The 21,362-nt window shown below is 35.8% G+C and overlaps 2 protein-coding genes across 3 annotated transcripts; both read right to left on the bottom strand.

Moving 5' to 3' along the window:
- Positions 1 to 127: 127 nt before the first annotated feature.
- Positions 128 to 5,732, bottom strand: LOC127802535 (probable inactive leucine-rich repeat receptor-like protein kinase At3g03770). The gene is made up of 7 exons (XM_052338385.1): positions 3,966 to 5,732; positions 3,176 to 3,309; positions 2,685 to 2,925; positions 1,923 to 2,128; positions 1,792 to 1,835; positions 1,007 to 1,118; positions 128 to 638 (listed from the first exon to the last, which is right to left on the bottom strand). Exons 1-7 carry the CDS (start codon positions 5,311 to 5,313, stop codon positions 384 to 386), a joined length of 2,340 nt encoding a protein of 779 aa, XP_052194345.1. The 5' UTR covers positions 5,314 to 5,732; the 3' UTR covers positions 128 to 383.
- A 3,017-nt stretch (positions 5,733 to 8,749) lies between these two features.
- On the bottom strand, positions 8,750 to 20,973 carry LOC127802679 (chlorophyll(ide) b reductase NOL, chloroplastic). Of its 2 annotated transcripts, XM_052338637.1 has the most exons (14): positions 20,629 to 20,973; positions 18,026 to 18,094; positions 16,409 to 16,470; positions 16,120 to 16,206; positions 14,508 to 14,575; positions 14,349 to 14,397; positions 14,195 to 14,280; positions 12,198 to 12,255; positions 11,405 to 11,455; positions 9,952 to 10,002; positions 9,828 to 9,869; positions 9,203 to 9,313; positions 9,038 to 9,112; positions 8,750 to 8,929 (listed from the first exon to the last, which is right to left on the bottom strand). In XM_052338637.1, the coding sequence occupies exons 1-13, from the start codon at positions 20,915 to 20,917 to the stop codon at positions 9,065 to 9,067; spliced, it is 1,071 nt and encodes a 356-aa protein (XP_052194597.1). In that variant the 5' UTR covers positions 20,918 to 20,973; the 3' UTR covers positions 8,750 to 8,929; positions 9,038 to 9,064. The 2 variants fall into 2 exon arrangements, with proteins under 2 accessions (XP_052194597.1, XP_052194596.1); XM_052338636.1 differs by having other exon boundaries at positions 8,750 to 9,112.
- Positions 20,974 to 21,362: the final 389 nt, after the last annotated feature.

Genomic DNA, 21,362 nt, shown 5'->3' with positions numbered 1-21,362 from the left:
GCTAATCTTTGTTCAGTTCTGGGTTTTATTTTAAAAAAATAAAAAAAATAATGTTTTAGTTAAACCATCCCTTTTTTCAAATTTTCTGTGAAAAATGAAAATTAGAAATTTTGTAAAAAAAACTGTCTAAGCCCTTAAAAAACCTGGAATTCAAAGATCCTTCCAACCCAGAGACAAGTCAGTCCACAGCCATCACTTTATCATCTCCTACAAGCAGCAGAGAGAGAGAGAGAGAGAGAGAGAGAGAGCTTGGAATATTTACAAATCGACAAATAAACCTAGGAATACAAAGAACAAGTAGAAGCATCTTCATTGATTGGTATGTTTACATGCATGTATGAAGTGTTAGGTTTGCAGAAGAAAGTAAGAAGATGATGGGAGTTTCATATGGGAGACATGATGGGTGATCCTTGACTGCTACTCTTGGAGTCTGCCTTCCATGATTCCTGAACCTGAGCTGCAAATTGCAAGTTCCAGAGAACATCCTCCACCGAAGGCCTATTGGCCGGTTCACTCGACAAACACCTGACACAAATCTCCATCAATGTCTTTAGCGAGTCGTCAGAGCATTCCTTGTGGATTGCTGGATCGACAATGCTTCTCCGAGCTACTTCATCTGTCGTCAAGCTTACTTGCAACTGCTCAGGAACCAAAACAATGCAGGATTAGGTACGATATTAGTACCCTTTATATGAACATCTTATCTACTTAAGATAGAAATGACATGTTTTCGCTAGCCTGTTGTCGCTACCCTACTCGACTTGGGTTGGATTGAGTCAACCCTAAACAATTTGATTCAGATATTTCGTAGTCTCAGTTAAAATTGAAGGGAAAAATTTTCGATTAGGTGGAGAGAACAATAGAGCATAACAGTTTAATATTCAGGGTCGTGCAAGATTACTGGTTTTAGCAGTTAATGTCAGAGGATGAAATCCAGTAACAGAGAGTGAAATCTTAAAAGGACAAAACATAATTGGGATATGATGCTGAAAACAAAGAGGCTTACAAGATCCTTTGCAAAATCAACGGCACTTTGAGACATGATTGCCCTTCCAACGATAATTTCAAGTAAAATTACTCCCATGTCATATACATCATTCTTGTCCCGGTGTGTTGCCCTAACAAGATGAATAAATCGTATCAGAAGAATAGAAATCATAGTTTCTAGTAAAATTACTCCCCTTCCCCTTCCCCTTCTAAGGGCAATGAGGGGGAACAGACTCATGATTACAATTCACTCTATTTTGCTTAAAGATATAAAGCAAAGATCTCAAGTATATTGCCAAAGTTCAGTATATGTTTCCAACAAAGAGAGGAAAAATATGGAAGTAAGATTCTGCAAACACGCTTGGTGTGTCTAACTGGTTCATTACTGGTAGCATCCATGAAAGAACTGGGAATTTCCGAATTTTTTATTTGTGTAGAATAAAAAAAAAAAATCCACATTGTACTGGAGCTATCATGCAAAGATGAAACCAATAAGATTAAAACCATGCCTAGAAAATAAAATAACAGCTACAGGGATCATAAGAAGTGAGAGTTTTAAGATGTTTGAAAACTGAAAAGCCTCGTGCACTAGAGATGCCCTTTTTTAGTGACACTGCAAAGGCAATCTGCAGGACCGATAGCACCTGCTTTGCAATAGAACAAACTCTAGCTTTTTGGTTGAGTTGATATAAGCCTCAGCATTTTGCTTGGACCATATTGCATATTTCAATGAGGGGCATTTGTTACACAGGCAGATGTTATTCATTGACCTAAAAAGATTACTCAAGAGATGGAAACAGTTACCTGGTCTGCTCTTTTGGTTCAGAGGAAGAAGCTCCATTGCCTTCCTAAAATGACTTGCAAAGCAAACCATTAATAAAGGGCACCTTATAGCAAGTAAATGAACAAAAGAATAAAGCTCTCTTTGGCTATACCGTTCTCCTCTCTTCGACTAACAAAGGAAGGTTATAATTGCTTATTTTTGCATGGAGATCGTGGTCCAGCAGAATATCAGTTATCTTCAAATTGTTTGAATATACACCCGGCACTATTCCTGTGTGCAGAAACTGGAGACCCCTTGCAACTCCAATAGCAGCTGCTATCCTTCGTGTCCAACTAAACTTATGTCCTGAAAGTCCCTCTGCCACGAGAAAATTGTTGAGAGTAAAATAATAGTTGAAAAGATAAAGTTAACCATCTATGTATCAGCTTAAACTTTTAGATCGAGTGGTTTGTTAACAATTCAACTTTATCAGATCAATTATCAATGAAACTTGACCACACATGAGGAGGTGTGTTGAGAGTAAAATAATAGTTTTACAGATAAAAGTTAATTTTCTATCTAACAATTTAACAGAAATTAAGAATGAACAAGGCAATAATACAATATAGATATATGGTTTGCGTGAAAAACCAAGTGAAGATTGCAGCAAGAAGAAGCCTTTCATTCTAATAATCGATTTTACATGAAATGCCTTTAATCCTTCAAGTTACATAACATGTTTCCAACTACCAGTACTGCAGGCTGTTCATTTTCATTTAGCTTGTGATTTGCATTTGATATCCTGTTTTCAGTGTTCTCAGGGCATTCTACCAGTTGCATTCTTGGAAAGAAAAATATGAAAAATGCAATTGCAGTTCAGAACATGCTGATACGTGAATAACTGTAAAGTAAACTACAGAGGTGATTAATTTACCAGAAATGCAGCCTCTAAGGGTTCCATTCGGAACGAACTCGAATACCAAAAATATTGTGATGACCCCAGAATCATCTGGATAGCACTCAAAGCAGTGGCCAACTGCGCTAACAAGGTGGCGGTGTCTGAGTTTCGATATCAACTCAATTTGTTGTCTATAGTACTGGATGCCATGTCTCTTTCTCATTTTCAAGCTTCTAATAGCAACAAGAGTGCCATCTGTGAGACTCCCTTCGTAAACCTGAATTCAGAAGAAATGTGAGGCATGTTTTAGTTTTTCGATAAGGAAATGCAGAAGCTAAATCTTTGAAACAAAAATAACTGAGTGGAAACTTATGTAAACTTGGATGATAAGGACTGGCAGTATGGTCAAAACATGCTGAAAAGCACTTACACAAAGGTTTTAGATATAGGCAGGAAAAGAAAGAAGAAAAACAAAATGAGTGGTATGGGAAGGTTAATAGTTTTCATAAGCTAAGTGGATGGCATACCTCACTCCACGATCTTTCCCCAATGAGATTTGATGTATTAAAGTTACTAGTCGCTTCCCTAAGCTCGTCCAAAGCAAATGTCCTGTAAGGAGGGATGCCAAGTGCTCCAAGCTTCCGCGTCTCAGAAATATACCCTGTCAGCAAGAGAAGCTCTTTTCAGTGAAACATGCAGATTTGTTTGGTAAGGGTTTTGGTGGAATCAACTTTAAGCCCTTCATCAAAATTGTGAGCCAGGGACTTAGTGAGTTTCCATCAGTGGATTTCACCCTACCAATGGATCATAAGCAAGTGGAGGATCCTTCACTGCTTTGTTATAATGTGTTTTACTTGGTTTCTAATGAAAACAAAGTGCGTGGCTTCCCTGTCTAATTGGATCAACAGTTCAACAATACTGGTAACAAAGCCTGTATATCATCCAGCAGAAGCTTACCCAACCGCTTAGATATCAAAGTCAGTTGACTCTGTACCATAAATGTGCTTGTGATCAGTAAGATTCATTTGGGCAGTGCACAAGTTAATGAGGAAATTTTGAACACCATGGATGGCAGATTTCTGGACAGAGGAGAAAGCTGGGTTCTTAATTTTCTCCCATGTTTCTTGAACTTACTAACAAGGTCTTTTACCTTCAGTGCAACTCACTGAATTGAAAAACCAGCTTACTTTAAAGCCCGAACTCCCTAAAACTGTGCCACAGTGACCTTTCTGTCTATGCATTCATGAGGAGACTAAACTAAAACAATGCCCCCTACCACCTACAAGTCTGAAAAACAAAATGAGCTGATCATCTTACTTGCATCTGAAAGCATCTTTATTGTGTTGGCAGGAGTCACCTTCTCAAGGATTAGCCTCGCCGGAGGAGCTTTAACTGTTCGTCGCAAGTATAATTTTGTAGTCGCTATGAAAATCAGACCACAAACCGCAAAGCCACCCAGAATCCCTCCCATCAAACTTGCTACTAGAACCACTCCTCTTCTAGAGGATTTTCCCTCCTGCTTCCTTGGCATTACGTTCACAGCCAGAGCCTCATTGTGGCAAAACGAATACGGGTGCTGCTCTTCACCACTGTGTGACAAACAATTACCAGCATACTTGATGACCCTTTCGTTAGAACTGGGACTTAAACAGCTAGGCAACTCTCCTGTCAAACGATTGGATGATAAATCGACAAAAACAAGTTTAGCGTTACAAGATGTGTTTACTGAAAGTATTCCAGTGAATTTGTTCCCAGCAACATCCAGATAGGAAAGGGAAGGCAACGACAGCAATGGCAACAAAAATGGTCCAACAAACTTATTCAGAGAGATATCCAGAGTCTGAAGCTGATAATAGGAGCTTAATTCTGGTGGAATGCCCAAGTTGAAGCTGTTGTCTCTGAGGATTAAAGTCAGCAACCTGGAGTGCAGGCTGGGAAAACGAGGCCCCAATTTATTGTGCCCTAGATCAAGAACTTGAAGGTTTGTCAAGTTCCGGAGATCAGGCACCTCTCCAGACAACTGATTCATGGAAAGAGCAAGAACCCTCAAAGTCTGCATCTTTGTCAAAGCATACGGCAAAGACCCAGAAAGGGAATTGTTTTTCATACTCAGAACAGCCAGAAGTTGCAGCTCACCAAGCCAACCAGGAACCTGACCGGTGAACTTGTTGTGATCCAGAATGAGGGTTTGGAGGCTCCTCAAAGTGGAGGTTTCTTCAGGGATTCTTCCACTAAAGTGGTTTGAGCTTATATTAAGGATTTCCAGGGAAGATAATCTGGCAATGCTAGGGGGCAAAGGCCCCCATAACCCTAAAGAAACCAAGGACAGGACTTTGAGGCTTGGGATGGCAGATAAAGCAGAGAATAAAGAATCAGAGGAGAAATCCTGAGGCATGGGATGGAACCAACTTTCACCATTAATATGCAGCTGGGTTAGGTTTTCTCCATAGCAGACCACAGTTAGAGATGGGCTTGGCTGGGTGTTGCAAAAATCTATGGCTTCATTCAAGCTGCTGAGCCCTGGTGGGTAGTTCAGAATCTGCTGTATTTGCAGAAGAGCCTGGAATTGGGAATAAGGAGATTGTGGCTGACTAGACCCATAGATTGAGAAGAAGAAGGAGAAGAAGAAGAAGAGATGTAGTGTCTGGTGACCTGATTCTGCCATTAGAGTAGTGGGAGTTGACTGTGAGAAGGACTCGGGTCAAAATGGAATTGAAGAAGCCATTAATCAAGCGCTTGTGATATTGATCTTCCTAAAAAACTTGCAGCTTACAGGATTTACATTCTCCACTTTGACGACAATCTTGGGGGCTAACAAAACTGGGTTCCTAGGATTCTGTTCCCAAGGTGAACCCATGTAACTGGAAGATTTGAGCCATAGGAAAATATAATATGTTCTTACATCAGATTACTTTTGGACACAAAAATATTCTTCACCTAGGCCCATGTTTTTCTCACTCACTTACCTCGAGAGATATTATATGCTAATCATTTTGCTGATAATGGAAACTTTATTCTTATCTTGTGTTCTATGGGTTTCCAGGAGATCTTGTTAACTTTTACACGTCCCCATTTTTCTTATATGTTAGGGACAGCAACACAGCAAGTTGCCTAACAATCATGTCACTTTAATTATACTTTTTGTTTGAATTATGTAGCAATACTCATCAAAAAACATTAAAAAAAAAAGGAAATGATTTGGTGGGATAGACCTGAGACGATGTTTGCCTAAACTAATGTACATCCGTGGATATGTTAATGCAGATAATAATTATATGGGCTTTCTTGACTCTTGAAACAGAAAGGGTGGGACCTACCATAACCATGTATAGAGACGGGACTCTGAATTAATAGTGGAGAGAGAGAGAGAGAGAGAGAGAGAGAGAGAGATTAAGAAAGCTAATAGGTCAAGAGAGAGAATAGAGATTAAGAAAGCTAAATAGCTTATATGACCGTACAGTACACTTAGCTCAAAAAATAGTTCTAAACAGTAAACAGATGAGAGAAGAGACAGACCTTCAACTTCAAGGCTTCAAGGGCATGATTCCTTAGCTGGCTTCATCAACATATAGAATTGTGAGCCTTTTGCTTTGCCCAGAGTGGAACACTGTGTCAGTGTCAGCCATGCACCATTTTCAGGGTCTGAGATTCACTTTTTAGTAAAATAGTAATATCTGCATAAAATTTTATATTTGATCATTAAACAAATTTTAGAACTTGATTACACCAAATTAAAAAAATTAAATAACTGCTTGGGTTCTCTTCAATATCGAGATATATAAATAAATAGACTAGTTAATTAACAAGAAGAGAACCCAAAGAGGCTCAACTGCACAGTTAATGATTCAATTGTTCACAAGTGAATAGAAATGCGTTATTTATGTGGACGAGGCTTTCTAGTTTGTGAGGCTCAAAGTAGGGATTTTAATTTTTACTCTATTTTTTTCCTGAGTGCATATTAACATATATTTATATATTATATAGTATAGTATTGGTGCAAGAGCCAATTCGATCATGAAACCATCTAAGTGATTGCCTAAGGTCCCGCGTTTACAAAGACTTCAAAATTTTATAATTTATATATATATATATATTTTAATAATAAATATTTTAATTAAAAAAATTTAAGATCAAAATAAAATCTACCTTTTAGTCCAAATTTTCACAAAGCCCAAGAATCAATTTACAACCCCATTTTCTTTTTTCAATTTTTACATTCTTTCTTTTGATTATTCTCAATTTTTTTTCAACTTTTATCGTTTCTTCTTGAATATTTCATAAATTTTAAGACTGTGAATTTATTTTTAATTATAAATCTTTCAATTGCAATCCTAAAAACAAATTTCATTTTTTTTAATTTTCTCCTCTCAATTTTTACCGTTTCTTAATTTATTGTAGTATGTTATTTGGCTTTTTTTGATCTCTCAAACACTATATTTTAATTGAAAATTCACTATCATTAAAAGATTATCATATTTTGTAGTTGATTAAATTTTATTTTTTTTATTTTTTAATCTAATGAAATGATGAAATTTTTATATAGAAAAGTATATTATTTATTTTTTTATAAAAAAATTAATATTCTTAAAAAAATCCCAACAAATTTTTTTACCTAAGACCCTCCAATTAAGCCCAATCTACTTGATGCAATTATGTACACAAGATCGGTCATAATGAATTAGTTAAGTTCAAAATATTATTTTATAGACAGTTATTATTTATTATAGATGAATATTATTTATTTTTATTTTAAATTAAATAAATATAAATATTTGTACATACCCATGATTCATTGGGGTTCTCAAAGTAAGAAGCCCTATGTTTAAAATATAATAAAAATCAATTTATATTCGTTCCATCATCATTAGTAGATCCTAACTAAAGAGAGTAATTTTGTGGGTTACATTTTCTTTTACTTTCTAAAGTGAATGCTTAGTCACAAGACCCTGTCCACACGTGATGGTACATGTGACGATGTGATGTGTGCACATCGGTTTTGCAAAGTTTAATTGTGATGTTACATTTATATGTATTTTTATTAAAATTAATTCATTAATTATTTTAAAATACTTTATTAAATGTTTAAATGCTAAAAACAAAATATATTAAATGCACCAACTTTAATTTAAATTCAAATGGGGCAAAATAGGTTCATTTTAATACAAGGATAAAATAGTCTTTTCCCATTTTTGATATAAAAATTTAGACAGATTAATACTATCATATATATATATATATATATATAAGTATACATACATAAAGCTCCAAATGGATGGGCCGCAAGAGAACAATGAGAAATCACGGATTCGGCTGTGAATGTGTCCAGCAGTACTGCTGAGTGCCGACTCCAATCCACAATAATTGAAGTGTGTCCTCTCTCTCCCCTCTCCTCCTCTGTTCCCTTTGAATTTTCCAATGACAACAAATGAAGTTTTAATGCAGCTTACCACAATAATCAGCAATTCAATCCATTTCTTTCTTTTCTCTTTAAAGCGGGCCACTGGGTTGTTGAATTGCTGCTTGGCTTTCCAAGGAGGCCTGGCATTGGGAGGATTTGGGTTGTTTGTTTGTTGTGGTGGATGTATTGAATGAAAGGATGGTGACCCCCAATTTATCAAGTTCAGCCACGTGAGAGTGTGAGTAGTGTTTGCTTTTGAATTGAATAATTGTGAGTGAGGTTGAGTTAAGCATGTAACTCAATTTTAAGTATTTATGCCTATGTTTCAGTTTTTGATTGGTTCAATAAAAGATTAAATGTTAAAAGTTAACTAGTATGTGTTAAAAGAGTTACTAGAATTTACTTAAACCCTAACTGAGTTTGAAACTTTAATGGGTTCCCAAGCTTCTTCTCTTCCTTGTGGATAGGGCAAGTAAGATTATGAAGGGACATAAAATGGCCACCTATTCAGAGCTCATTTTAACCTGACCTCCAGTGCATCATCACGACCACCTTTAATAATACCCTATTATAGGTAGGGTAGTTTTGGTAGCATCATCATCAATTCTCCATTTAAATTCGTATACCATAGGCATGTGGCAGAAGATCAACTGAGCAATAACTGTGCTCAACACAACTCGAATTCACAACATGGGCACCTGGATTTTCTTGAATCTTTCAGCACAATGGACACCTTTAATAACTTTATACACTGAGTTTCTCACTTGGCATAGAACTGCACTACATGTATGTATATATACAGGATCATATAGGGGAACATAGATCAATCTGGTTCATGCTTCCGCATATGACTACTGCAAATGCAGAAACTTCCTGAATGCATCTGCAATGTTCATTTTCAAATGGCATGCGATAACTAATATGAAATTTTGAGTAGATTTCAATCGAAAAGAAATGATCAGTAAGTTTTATTCTAAAGCAGAACCGCTACATGCACGCATTAGACTTTGGGTTCTCATCAATCTTCGAGCACATATCTATTCCTCCTAGCACCAAAAGCAAGCCTCTAAACAACATGGCAGAAGAAAAGAAAAAGATCAATAACCGCACATTAGAATAGAAAACCAGTCAGATGTTTCATATTTATCTACTTAACTGAGAAAATCTGGGAGTATGCTTTCAACCCGGTAAGAAAACGAATGTAAGTGGGTTTAGTTGATCCATTGGAAGGAATGGATCTTACGTTTGGGACGAGGTACTCTGCAACCTGCAGGCTTGCACTCACCGCAATAAATACACACACAGGCAGTTACAAAAAGAAATGTAACAAGATAATATCTTCAAATAAGGCAAGGACCATAACATCTTCCTGTGGCCTAATGCTCCATATATGCTTGCGCAAGTGATTTAACATATAGGCATGCACAAGCCAGTTTGAGCTGGTTAGGTTTCAGATCCTCAGGGGAGTACTACCACTTGCAACATCTAGTGAACACATTTAATATTAGTATAACTAGAAATAGATGTTCCTAGTTGGCTGTACAGTCTTTCTCAAACTTTGCCTAAATGTCATAGTCTAGGTGTACTACATAGCTCTATGTTCACCATTTGATTTGTCAAGTTACTTATCTAGAAGCCTAGTTTCAATGCTAGCATGATAGACCAAATCTACATGGCAGAGCTTACAGAACAAATTTCAGAACATTTTCCCAAGTTCGAGTTTTTGAAGACTGCTAGCGCATCACTACTTCTGGGTCAATCAGAAATGAACAAAATCTTACCACCTCCGCTGGTTCTGCCAAAACATTAATGAAAAACTTGGCCTGAAACAAAAAAGCATGTTTCACTCTCCTGATCCAGACCATTCATTAGAGTGATTGAGTAAATACACAGTACACATTCTACCTGTTTTGTGGTAGCACCAGACATCAGAAGATCGGTTGTCACCATTCCCGGCTGCAACAGGTAAGAGTTGGAAAATGAAAATGAAGCAACAGCAACTGCACTATTATGCAGCATGAGGACATTGTAGAATTGAAGTCAGTCATGCAAAGTACTCAAGCAGAGCAGACAGGCAACCCGTGACACCCCTTACCCAATACGCTTCACCACTAGAGGGGAATGAGGATAAGGTTTTGTATATCAGCATACTAATCACACTTTTTCCCAAATGTCTATATATGATCAATTAATTATTTCCTACCTATCAAACAGATGCTTGTAATAGCAGGGAGCAATCAGATCAGAGTACTCAGTATAGTGTAAAAAACGTTGTGACCAGGAGATTTAACACCTACATTTGTAGAAAATTCATCAACTGTTGTGTAATAGTACTTGAACATGCCTTTAGTTTATAAAAATTAATCTCAAATGCAACTATTTGCCATGTCAATTACGTCTCCAAACACTGGAAGAAGAAATCAAAGGGTAATTGCCCCCCCCCCCCCCCCCCCCCCCCCAACTTTGGCCATAAACTATATACATCAGTTAGGATATGTGATTGCCAGTGCCATGTGATCAATGCTAGAATTAAAATAAGGAATTGTCAATAGAAATTCCTAAACTCAAGGGTCATATGCATAAAATAAAAAAGCATGTCACCCTACGTCATTTCTTTTGAAGAAGGCCACACATTTAAATGGTGTTCTAGCACTGCACTTGTTCAAAGAAGTGCAGGAAGAAACCATCAAACCATTTCACTGAAACATTGAGCAACTGTTGTAGAGTTAAATAATTTTAAATTTTGTTTGAAAAAACTTAAAAATAAAAGAAGGAAAAAACTGAAAAATGTATTATTCATCTTCGTATTGAAGCATTTTTCAGTAGACTTGTCCAAAATCTTTCATAATTTTTGGAAGATAAGCTACATACTCCGAGAAAAAGAATATTAAAGAATAGGCCAAAAACATAACGGATTGCACTTCTGACCAACTGCAGTGCATTTACACACACAACTTCATTTACTTATAACACTAAACTGGCTTAGTTTTGACAAATAATAATGAAAAAATACATACTAATCAAAGGGCCATTACACTCGATGAAAAAAGACATCAAAATTACAACAACCAGCCATCAAGGCAAACAATTTTCATACAGCAAGAAAAGGAAATTAGTGATTTATTCATAGCATAATGTGAAACAAATAATCATTACAAAGAGAAAAGGGAAATTTAATTCTTGCTAATAGCTTAATGTGCATACATGAAGATAACAAAGCAGCATGGCATGGTGCTCATAGCACATGAAGAAAGCCATAAAAAATAAAGAAGATGAGCTTTCATATTGCAGTTGGTTCAAATTCGAGAAGGCCTGCAATTCATGACTTCATTTCTTAAGAGGAAGAAGAAAGACATACCGACAGGTTATGCACTATAACATTTTTAACATCTTGCATTTGCAATTCTGCCTGTAAACAAACCAAATAACATTTCAGCTAATTATGACCTTAAAACAAGGAAACAGTAGGATAAACCTGCACATGATTATGCATATGTACATAAACAAGAATAAAATGCATTTGCAGAAAAATCCAAATAAATGCAGCACATTTAGGCAAGTTTTAGATTCCACAATGCAACAAGTTCTAACTGCAAAAAATCGAGTACAAAGATGTTTTAATATTTCCACTCTAATACATGGATAATACACATTTATTTTGATGGTTAATTTTTTTTTTTTTTTTTGGGAGGGGGGGGGGGGGGGGGTGCTTGTCCCTATATTGACTTTGATGACAAGTATTTCCATGTTTACGCTATACATTTTCATCAAATGTTCTCATGCACCTAAAAAATTATATGCATTCATTCTCATGTTCATGCCATTTCGTGTTCTACCCATCAAATTGTCGTGTCAGCATGTCTATATAACATCATCTCTACCTTGAGTGCATCAGTGATGTATTGACTGCAATACAAGTTCAATCCCATACTGCCTTAGGAAGATTGTGACTACCATGATTGTGATTAGAGTGATTGTGCAATTCACGACATCAAATTATAAAATGATGATTCTCCTTATTTCCACAACTGTTGGAATTAGGAATTTTATATCTATAGCACTGCTTTTCTGTAACCTTTGCTAGGGCCATTGGGATTATCCTCAAGGTGGCAAAAAGAACATGATTTTATAAAATCAGTGTCAGCACATACCTGCAATGATTTTGTCAGATGCACCACACTCCGCTTGGTAGCCCCATATGCAGCAAATCTTAAAAGAAAAATATGGAAAACAATCACAAAAGTGTAATGCAAGAACATGCAAATTTACTAGGTACAGGCCTTACGTTTTAGTTTGTTGGTAAGCCTATAATAAACAGATGTTGGATGCAACATACAACATTCTAATTTTTACAAACACCAGAAGAAAATGAAAAGTAGGAAAAATGAGAAGTAGTTTATCAGAAGCCAGATGTTAATTTCTTACAAGAAGCATTATCAAGTATCCTCTGATAATGTTTAAACAAAAATCACAAGTGAATTTTCACTTTGACATGACAATTAATATGTCAAACATCAGAAGGCTGCTAGAAAGATTAGCTTTGTTATTAAACAAATAGAGGATGATAGTGTAAAGGCATGCTAATGGTGTAAATAGATACACTAACAAATTTTGCCTCAAACTACGAAGTAAACAACCTTCCCGTTGCTTATAAATACCTCTGTGTTTAATTTGCTGCTACATGAACTCAACTACTGCAAGAATTTGATGCTATGTGCAGTGAGGGTTGATTTGGGTAAAAGGGCATTAGGGCTTTAGGGTTTGGATTTTTTATTTTTGAATTATAAATAGAAAATAATTAAAGCTTATTAATTTAAATATTTCTAGGTCGCGGACCCTATCCCAACTGGGTTTTTGAATTCTTGCCCCCAAACCTGCGTCAATGGAGATTTTTTAATTCCCAAAGCTGCCCATACCCATTGTCATCTCTATTGACGGATGAAGGGAAGTTGTTGACAGTTTACTCAAGGAAAGATAAATTGTTGACAGTAGGAAGGAAACTGTTGACAGTCTGGGAACAGTGAGCTGTCTAGAGGTATTTTAAGATGAAGAAGAGACCCTAGGAACCCATGAAGGCACCTAATTAAGACCTAACGTCACCCAATACCCTATTTGACTTGACTAATTAGCCCACACCCTTGTCCCAAGTACAAGCTGATGGCCAGATAGCAGGGACTGTGGTTTCCTAGCTATTCCATTGTGCCATCATCCATGGTGGATGAAATCTGGCCCAGGCATGGTAATGGAACTCCGAGTTTGAGGAATGATATCAAAGGTTAAAAAAAACTTAACTTCGTATCTTAATGGAATCATTTAACAGAACAATTATCAAGGATAATTAAGGATGTGGTCCTCAGAAAAGATGGCATGACGGATATGTATACTCCATCTTAAGGGGGATTGTTGAGAAATTATAGAATCTAGAGGAATCTGCTGAGAGATCTTAGGCAATTGCTAAGGTTATTTTGGGCTATTTTATGGTACTTTTAGTTGATTGTACAGACTGATAAAAGTCCTAATTTTATTTGGAATCATATCTGTAACAACCATTTTTGTAATGTCTTCCATATTATATGGGAGTGCAGTGAAGAATGTTGAACCACCAACCCTACTAAACAATTGTACTTCTCTTCTACCTTCTATGTTTTCAACTATTCTTATGTTATAGATTACAAATCTGATATATGTTATAATATCATGTATGTGCATATGTTGCATATGAGCTAGGGAAGGGTATTTGGCTTAGCACATGGTTGTTAGAGCCAGCCATAATCCTCAGATTAACCGTTACACCCCTCCCCTCAGAAGGGTTGTCCAATAATTGTTGTATAAATAGTCCAACTGTGACGCTTGTTCTGAAACAGGATTCACGCACTAGTTTGATCTAGTCAGTAAGCTAACATTGTGAAGCTATATGCATTTCCAGTCCTTTGCACATGAAAATGTAGGGAATAGTACCATGGACAACAATATGTTCCAAAATGTACACAAAAGACTTTGGTTCTATAAACAGTGTTCCTGGGAGTCCAAAGGAAGCAATAGAATAAAATATCAATAGTCAAGGAAGTCAATTACTAAGGAGGTAAAATTTACCCATCAGCTAAGGCAATTGAACTAGTTGAAAAGTTTGAAGAAAAATAGAAGATACCTTGGAGTTGGTCTTCCATCCGAACCAGCTCCATCAACATTAAAAATATGGCCCCCACGAGGCTGGTTCAGCATCATTTTTATGGCCTATATGAACAACTCATGAGCATAGGCCTGAGAAATGCTAGTCTTCAAAAACCAAAAGAAACATTTACCTCTCTACAACATATCATTAAGCCAAGAGTATTCGTTGTGACAACATCACTGTAAAGAAATTGAATCTGAAACAATTATTTGGAGGGCCAAAAAAAAAGAAGATAAGAGACATTATAAGAAATCAGTTACAAAAGAATGAAAGCATAACAACAGCTCACATAAGATCTTCATCTGAAGCTTCTGATAGTGGTTTATAGCTATAAGCATTTGATCCTGCATTATTAATCTGCATCATTCTCAAGAGTTTGTAAGATGATAACAATCAATAGTTCAACAGGTTGAAGTAAACAAAATAAAGGGGGATGGGAAAGGACAAAAAATAAGAAATTGTCAATGCGGATAGATAACAAGAAGACAACAAACAGCTGACCAAGTCAATGCTGAAGTTTCATCAGGGGTGTAGTTTGGAGACAAATCATCCAACTACAACTCTTTCTCCTTTATTTTCTTCATACAACCATTCCTCTATTATTCTCCTCTTTGTCAACAAGTTCTTAACTTCTGGTTTTCTTTTGAAATTTATTTTGGATGACCATCAAAATATTTTTTATTCTTATTTGTTTTATTGAGATCATTGCTCTATGCTAACAATGAGTGGATCCTCACCCATGGTGATTAAGCATTGGCATATAGATAAATAACTTTAGAGCTTTGATCATATAGCTAAATATGGCTCCAAGCATTGCCACGGGTAGGCTGATGTCACCAAGACTTTAGCATGTGTGTTTTGAGCTATGGAGAATTGATTTGTTGAAACAATATTGGGGAAAATGCTTCTAGTAAATGTTATGAGAAAACATGAATGCTCTTTACATGTCAGATATGGAAAAGAGAAGGGGGCATTATTCTTTTAGATTTAACCAACTTTGATGTCTTTGTGAGTCACTTTTGGATAAGAGAGCTTAAACAATTGACCTTATTAATTCTTGTCAACAGATTTGTTTATTTATGTTTGAAAAAAGAACAGATTCTTCTGTTGCAAGTGATGAATCTTATTCCATTGACCTGTTTATGGATTTGCACTTTAGATCAGAAAGTTTCTCTTGAATATACTGATTTTTTAGGAAAAGGACATTTGATAGATGTTCTAGGTAGCCTTGTATGCGAACATCGTTTAGTCTTGTGAGCCATGGGAAGAAAATATTCTCCATCAAACAATAGAGAAGAAAACATATTGAGCCCCAAGGTAGTAAAACAATTATAATATCACCACCTTAAATTCTCATAGATCAAATATTGCAACAGAACATCACTATTTACTCAACTCAATCAACTTTTGTGACCGTGGAAAATTTACATCTGCACAGTTCTAGAGATATAATGGTTTTCTCTCACCAATATTGCCAGGTTATCAAAATCAGCCAGTTCTAATATGTGATCAAGCTGCTCTAAGTTCCACTGAAAATTCACTTAGCTAGAAAAGGACATATGATATGACCAGGCATTCCTGGCTCATCTGGTAATCTTGGAGACCTAAGAAAAATAGTAACTGTTGATATTTCTGAAAAACAAAGCCATCTAAGGATGAAGTTTGTTACCAGAAGATGTTACAAAAGCACCTACCAAAAAGAAAAAATATAGTAGCAAAATCTGGTCTTTGTTATAGTTCCAGCCAGTGGCATTCTTGTAGAAGCTACAACAATGGATGTTGTAAAGATCCAAATTATTATTGACAGAAATTCTATACAGAACCGGATTATTTTTGTTGTTATATAACACTTACTTAACAATTTACACATAAAAACACAAAGAAAGGTTGTAATGAAGTACCCATATATCAATGTATTTCAGTTTTTCCTTTGCAAATGCAACTAAATTTTTCACGTCTTCCCCCTGTCTGATGTCACATGTTGTCCCCTGTAGATGGTAAAACTGGATCAGAACTATGGTAGGAAGGATACAGTTAGACTTCACAAGCACAAGGCAACAACAAAGAAAAGAAGGAAAGATTATCAGAGAGAAAGAGGCTCTTTTACAACAAAAAATAAATAAATAAATAGAAGAAATTAGTGAAGGACTAGTTGATTGAGTTGAGTTAAAGAAGTCACAGAGGAGGTACCCACACGTGCTGCTCCCCAAATTCCCTCCTCAAGTTCTGAAGAGCAGATTCCACCCGTTCAGCTAGAAAAACAATTTAGTCAAGTTACTCCAAACACTAGCTATTATGTGTTTGTTGCAAGCCAAGAACAACTTTTCAAATCCAAACTTGACATGCGTTTAAGGATCACTTTGAAAATGATATATCAATAATTCAACATAATCATCAAGGACCTCAAAACAGGTCACAGAAGAAGGAATAAGCAGTTGGAAAAAATAAGAGATATATTACGCAGGCACAGCAATTAAATTTTTGTGTCCGTGTGGTTAGCTGGAAACAGAAATGCTACAAAATAGGAAATGTTCAGAAAACACAAGGAAACAACCAAAGAAAAAGAAAATATATGTAAATGTTTTGGAATAAAACTAAAACCAATACAAATGTTTAAGTACACTAAAAAATTAAAAAATTGAGTATGTTTAAAGTCTACTTTCTCTTTATACAAAGGCATAAGCAAAATCAATTTGAAAACAAATTCAATGGCAAACAAGAAATGTCAAATTGACATCAAGCAAACCAATCTTAAGCACATGTGCATACAAGGTGCGCATAGGGTCAAATGAAACTGTTAAATAAGATAAGCAAGGGGTATTAGTGTAATTAGCTTAAAATACTTGTATATATATTCTCTTGTATTATACACTTTTGATAGAATACACATTATTTTATTTACATGGTATCAAAGCTATCATACAAACCCTAACCCTAGATCCTGCCTGCCGCCGCCCTAGCAGCTGCCGCTTCCCGTTGCCGTCTCAGTCTTCCGCAACCGCCGCTTTGCCGGTCTTCCGCGATTTCTTCGTCGAATTAGTGTAATTAGCTTAAAATACTTGTATATATATTTTCTTGTATTATACACTTTTGGTAGAATACACATTATTTTATTTACAGAAACAAAATTCATTATTAATAATAAGGTGGGGGAGATACTCTCTGCAAGCATGTTTGATGTTTTCTTTTCTATCTTTCTTTCAAAACATCACCAAGAACAAGGCCCAATAAAGGTCGGCAAATATCATATGCTTACAGAAAAAAAAAGGTTTAAATAGATAGTTTAACACTGTATATATTTAATCTTTCCCATACTCTCATTATAGAAATGCTTGAGCAATGGGTTGCTCCTTTTTTATTCTGAAAATGTTGAGACAACTTATTGCTACTGGAATGTTTCATTGTATTCTAAATAACTGGAAATGCTAGGAAATAGTTTTGAGACTTCTAGGAATGCAGCTGGGGGTAAGACTTCCAGGAATTAGTTTAATAATAGGTCGAGGTTTTGTAGAATTTTTGAGGCTGAATGAATTACTTCAGAGGTCTGACTATTTGATCCTCAGCAACATGTGCCCATGTTCAAATGGCAATCAACCTCAATGACCCCAGGAATTTCTTGAACCCACAGAACTAATGCATTGATGCAACTAAGCCCTTTATGGTCACAATTAAATTGAAAAATTCAAGACACCAACCAACATATGTTAGGCTTGAGAGAAATGTGAAAGAAACAAATACCAAGAATAACAATGAAATAGAATTTTAAAACAAGGAGAACTTGATCATGAATCTGATAAGTGCTTTTACCTGTTCTTGAGCAAATTACAACATTGTCGCCTGCTTTTAGAAACTCTTTAGCTAGAGCAAACCCTATTCCTGAATTAAGTGAAAGATTAAGTCTCCAAACTTGGAAGAGAAAAAGAAAAAAAACTAAAAGTTAAAATGAGATGACATCTGTGTGCACATATATAATTGGCGCCTGGGGGGTGGGGGGTGCTTGAACAGAACTACGTTGTGACGAGATATATGCAAACCACCTCATCTAGCTGAAATAGTTAAGAAAACCATTTTCATCTATATTGTTGTCTAAATTCCTTTATAATGGAGACAACCATTAATAGTCATTAGCCATGTAGAAACTTTTTCAATCTACTATTAAAACAAAGCATAGAAGCTCTAAATTTTCATACTGATGAACTAATGACCAGTTAAAATTTTTAGACAAGAAATGACAGATTTAAAATTTTATGAGAAACTACACGATTCAAGAGAAGTTTCCACTAAGAAAGTGTAGGAGGCACCAGAATATTTGGAAGTTATTCAACTGGCAAAATCAACAGCATAGGAAAAGCTGAAATCTATATTCACTAATTTCCAAAAGCCTCTTGTCTATGATGGTCTTGAGGAGCTATGAGTGCTATAACTATGTGATGTGGGACCATCTTGAGGGAGATTTGGACCGGTTTATTGCATGCAGAGAAGTAGATTTTTAGATGTGTTTTTATTTTTGATTATATTGGGAAATTGTTTCTTTAATTTATTGTATTTGTGGGTAGTTTTTATTTTATGTTGGACATATATATATATATATATATGCGTGTGTTTATGTTGGTATTTTAGATTGAGGCAGTATTTGATAGAGTTTCTCAGATTTTCACTTCTCAACTGCTCTCTTCTCTCTCTCAATTTTCTCTCTTCTTCTTCCTTTTCTTCTTCTTTTTCTCTGTTTCTTCTACTTCTTTCACTCCCCTTTTTCTCTCCTCTTCTCCATTCTCTTCTGTCATACATCACTATGACTAATGTAACATTGCATGATATCAACATGACTGCCAGGACTCTTATACAGGTGAAACTGTGGGTTACTTATTGACTTCAAGCATGATAAATAAAAGTTTGTTCTTATATAACCTAGATAACAACTATGCTACTGATCCTTCTTATCAGACAACGATGGTCATATAAATGGCGTGTTTCAGTTAGAGTGACTAAGATATGATGCAATCTTTGCCTGCTGTCCATCTCATTTTGATTCAGCCCTTGGTGCATTTATGGCTGGGTATGGACAAAGAAATAATTTAAAGCTTATCTCACAAATATCCCTTAGGAGCTAAGTTGCCCATTTTTACAATCCATGCGATAAAAATGTTCCTAATGCCTTCACAAGAGTAAAAAGGTTAAATCATCAACTCCATCTCTCAAGTATGGGCTCAACTCAACCAGAAGTTCATCTGCGCTAGTTTCCCAATTAACATATGGACAATATTATTATTTGCACTAATAGTTTTGACCCTTCCACAGTGCCAGGTGAACTTTACTTCAGTAGAGAAAAAATGGTCACCAAACAATATATTCACTATTTTGAAACAGAAGTATATCATGAACGGAATGTGCATTTCAACTCCTAAATCACTAGCATATTAGCATTTTCTAGTAAAACCAGTCATGTATGATTGCTTGCAAGGACTCTTGTTCCCTTGAGATGTTCTAGTAAAACTAGTCTTGAGAGCGTCTGATGGAGCTTTCTTAGTTTTTCTTTTTTCAGATTTGGCCTTTTATTTATTTATTTATTTATTTTTCCTATGTTTCAGATTTGGCTTTCATTTTTTGTGTTGAGTTTTCATTTCTTGTTTCAGATTTTACATGTTCTATGTTTCATTTTCTTTATGTTAAAAATGAAAACTTAACATACTACTTGATTAATTCGATTTGTTTTCAGTTTTATTTTGGTTTTCTTCTTTCTTCTTACCCCTTCTCCTCTCACTGCCGGTGGAGTCAGAACACTTAGGCAACTCTCAAAAAGGTGTGGGCATGGGGTCATCCGGAGTTCAACAACTCCCTCCAGCAACAAAGGTCGCCAGCAGTACAACAGGAGGAGAGGGAAAGAAAATAAAAACGATGTAGAGATTGTGGAAATTGCTTTGCATAAACTTTTGGTGTTCCATTTTTTCCAAATATTTTAAAATTTTTTGAAAACAAAAACATTCGATCAATGCTATTTCCTGTTCTTGTTCCCAAAACAATGAAAACGAAAAAAAAAAAAAAAAAAACTGAAAAAGGAGGCACTACCAAGTAACCAAGCAGGACCTTATCTTTCTATTTTCTTTCGACTCAATACGAAGCGGTTTTTCTAAGGAATTAAATTGCATTTGCAGTAGCCAATGCACTATCCATGCAAAACACGTCAGTTTTTGGAATGAATCAATCTACCTTTCAGGGCAAGAAGACATCCAATGGCACGAGATCTCAAACACAACAAACTAAGTATTACTAAATAGACGCGCGTGGCAACTTGATTGATGAATTGAAAATACAGAAAAATCAAACTCCCAAGAACTTGAATATCGATAAATCCCATGAATCCCCACACTAAGTTAAAGCATAAACTAAAGGATTCCATGGGAGGGAAGTACCTTTAGAAGAGCCCGTGATGAGCACATTGTAAGGAGGAACCATCGGCTCTCTAGCGACCGCCGACGAAGAGTAAGAAAGAGGAGGCTCGGTCCTAGTAGCAGCGATTGGCGTTGAAATTGAAATGGGCTCTGGAGCACAGTGGAAGAGGTAACGCCGGGAATCGAATTGAGGAGGAGAGGCGTGTGGTTTGCAGCGAATCGATGAGAGGACGAAGAACGATGAGGAGAGATTTTGAGGGATTCTCCTGGTGGCAAGGCAAACGCAACAGCTGGATGAGCTCGTCGCCATTGCTGCTCCGCACCACAAGCTAAGTCTGAGCCACCCAACCACGGCGCTGCTATCAGTTTCTCATGCTGTTTAAAATAAAATATATTTAATTAATACAATTATTTAAATATTACAAATTAAATACACTTAATAAACATATTATTACTTAATCATTGTCTCGTTTTTATTAATTAGTTATAATTAAAATTTTAAAATACTAAAAATAGTATTTTTATAAACGACTTATTGTCATTTTTAAATATAAAATAATTATATAAAATTATATTTTACATAATATTTAAAGTCCTTACATATGTTGTCTGTATCGGACAACTCAACACAACTTATAAAGTTATGGGTCCCACACCTTTCCATGAGCCCACACTCCTCTTAATTTTGCCTATATTGGATAATATAAAAATTGCTTGACACAGATAATAAAATAAAAATTATGATATTTAATTAT

The sequence above is a fragment of the Diospyros lotus genome, chromosome 5, assembly GCF_014633365.1.
Source record: "Diospyros lotus cultivar Yz01 chromosome 5, ASM1463336v1, whole genome shotgun sequence".
NCBI lineage: Eukaryota > Viridiplantae > Streptophyta > Magnoliopsida > Ericales > Ebenaceae > Diospyros > Diospyros lotus.
The sequence above is the reverse complement of the archived record's forward strand: the minus strand, read 5'-3'. Positions and strand labels throughout refer to the sequence as shown.

Excerpts from the sequence above, each read along its gene's own strand:
- LOC127802535 (XM_052338385.1), bottom strand. The coding sequence starts at position 5,313 with ATGGCAGAATCAGGTCACCAGACACTACATCTCTTCTTCTTCTTCTCC. Across the intron at positions 2,926-3,175 it reads GGGAAAGATCGTGGAGTGAG|GTTTACGAAGGGAGTCTCAC; the intron begins GTATGCCATCCA and ends TTCTGAATTCAG. Across the intron at positions 1,836-1,922 it reads TAGTCGAAGAGAGGAGAACG|GAAGGCAATGGAGCTTCTTC; the intron begins GTATAGCCAAAG and ends AAGTCATTTTAG.
- LOC127802679 (XM_052338636.1), bottom strand. The coding sequence starts at position 20,917 with ATGGCGACGAGCTCATCCAGCTGTTGCGTTTGCCTTGCCACCAGGAGA. Across the intron at positions 14,398-14,507 it reads GCTTCAGATGAAGATCTTAT|TGATGTTGTCACAACGAATA; the intron begins GTGAGCTGTTGT and ends ATTTCTTTACAG. Across the intron at positions 9,314-9,827 it reads TGGCAGAACCAGCGGAGGTG|GTTGCAGAGTACCTCGTCCC; the intron begins GTAAGATTTTGT and ends GCAAGCCTGCAG.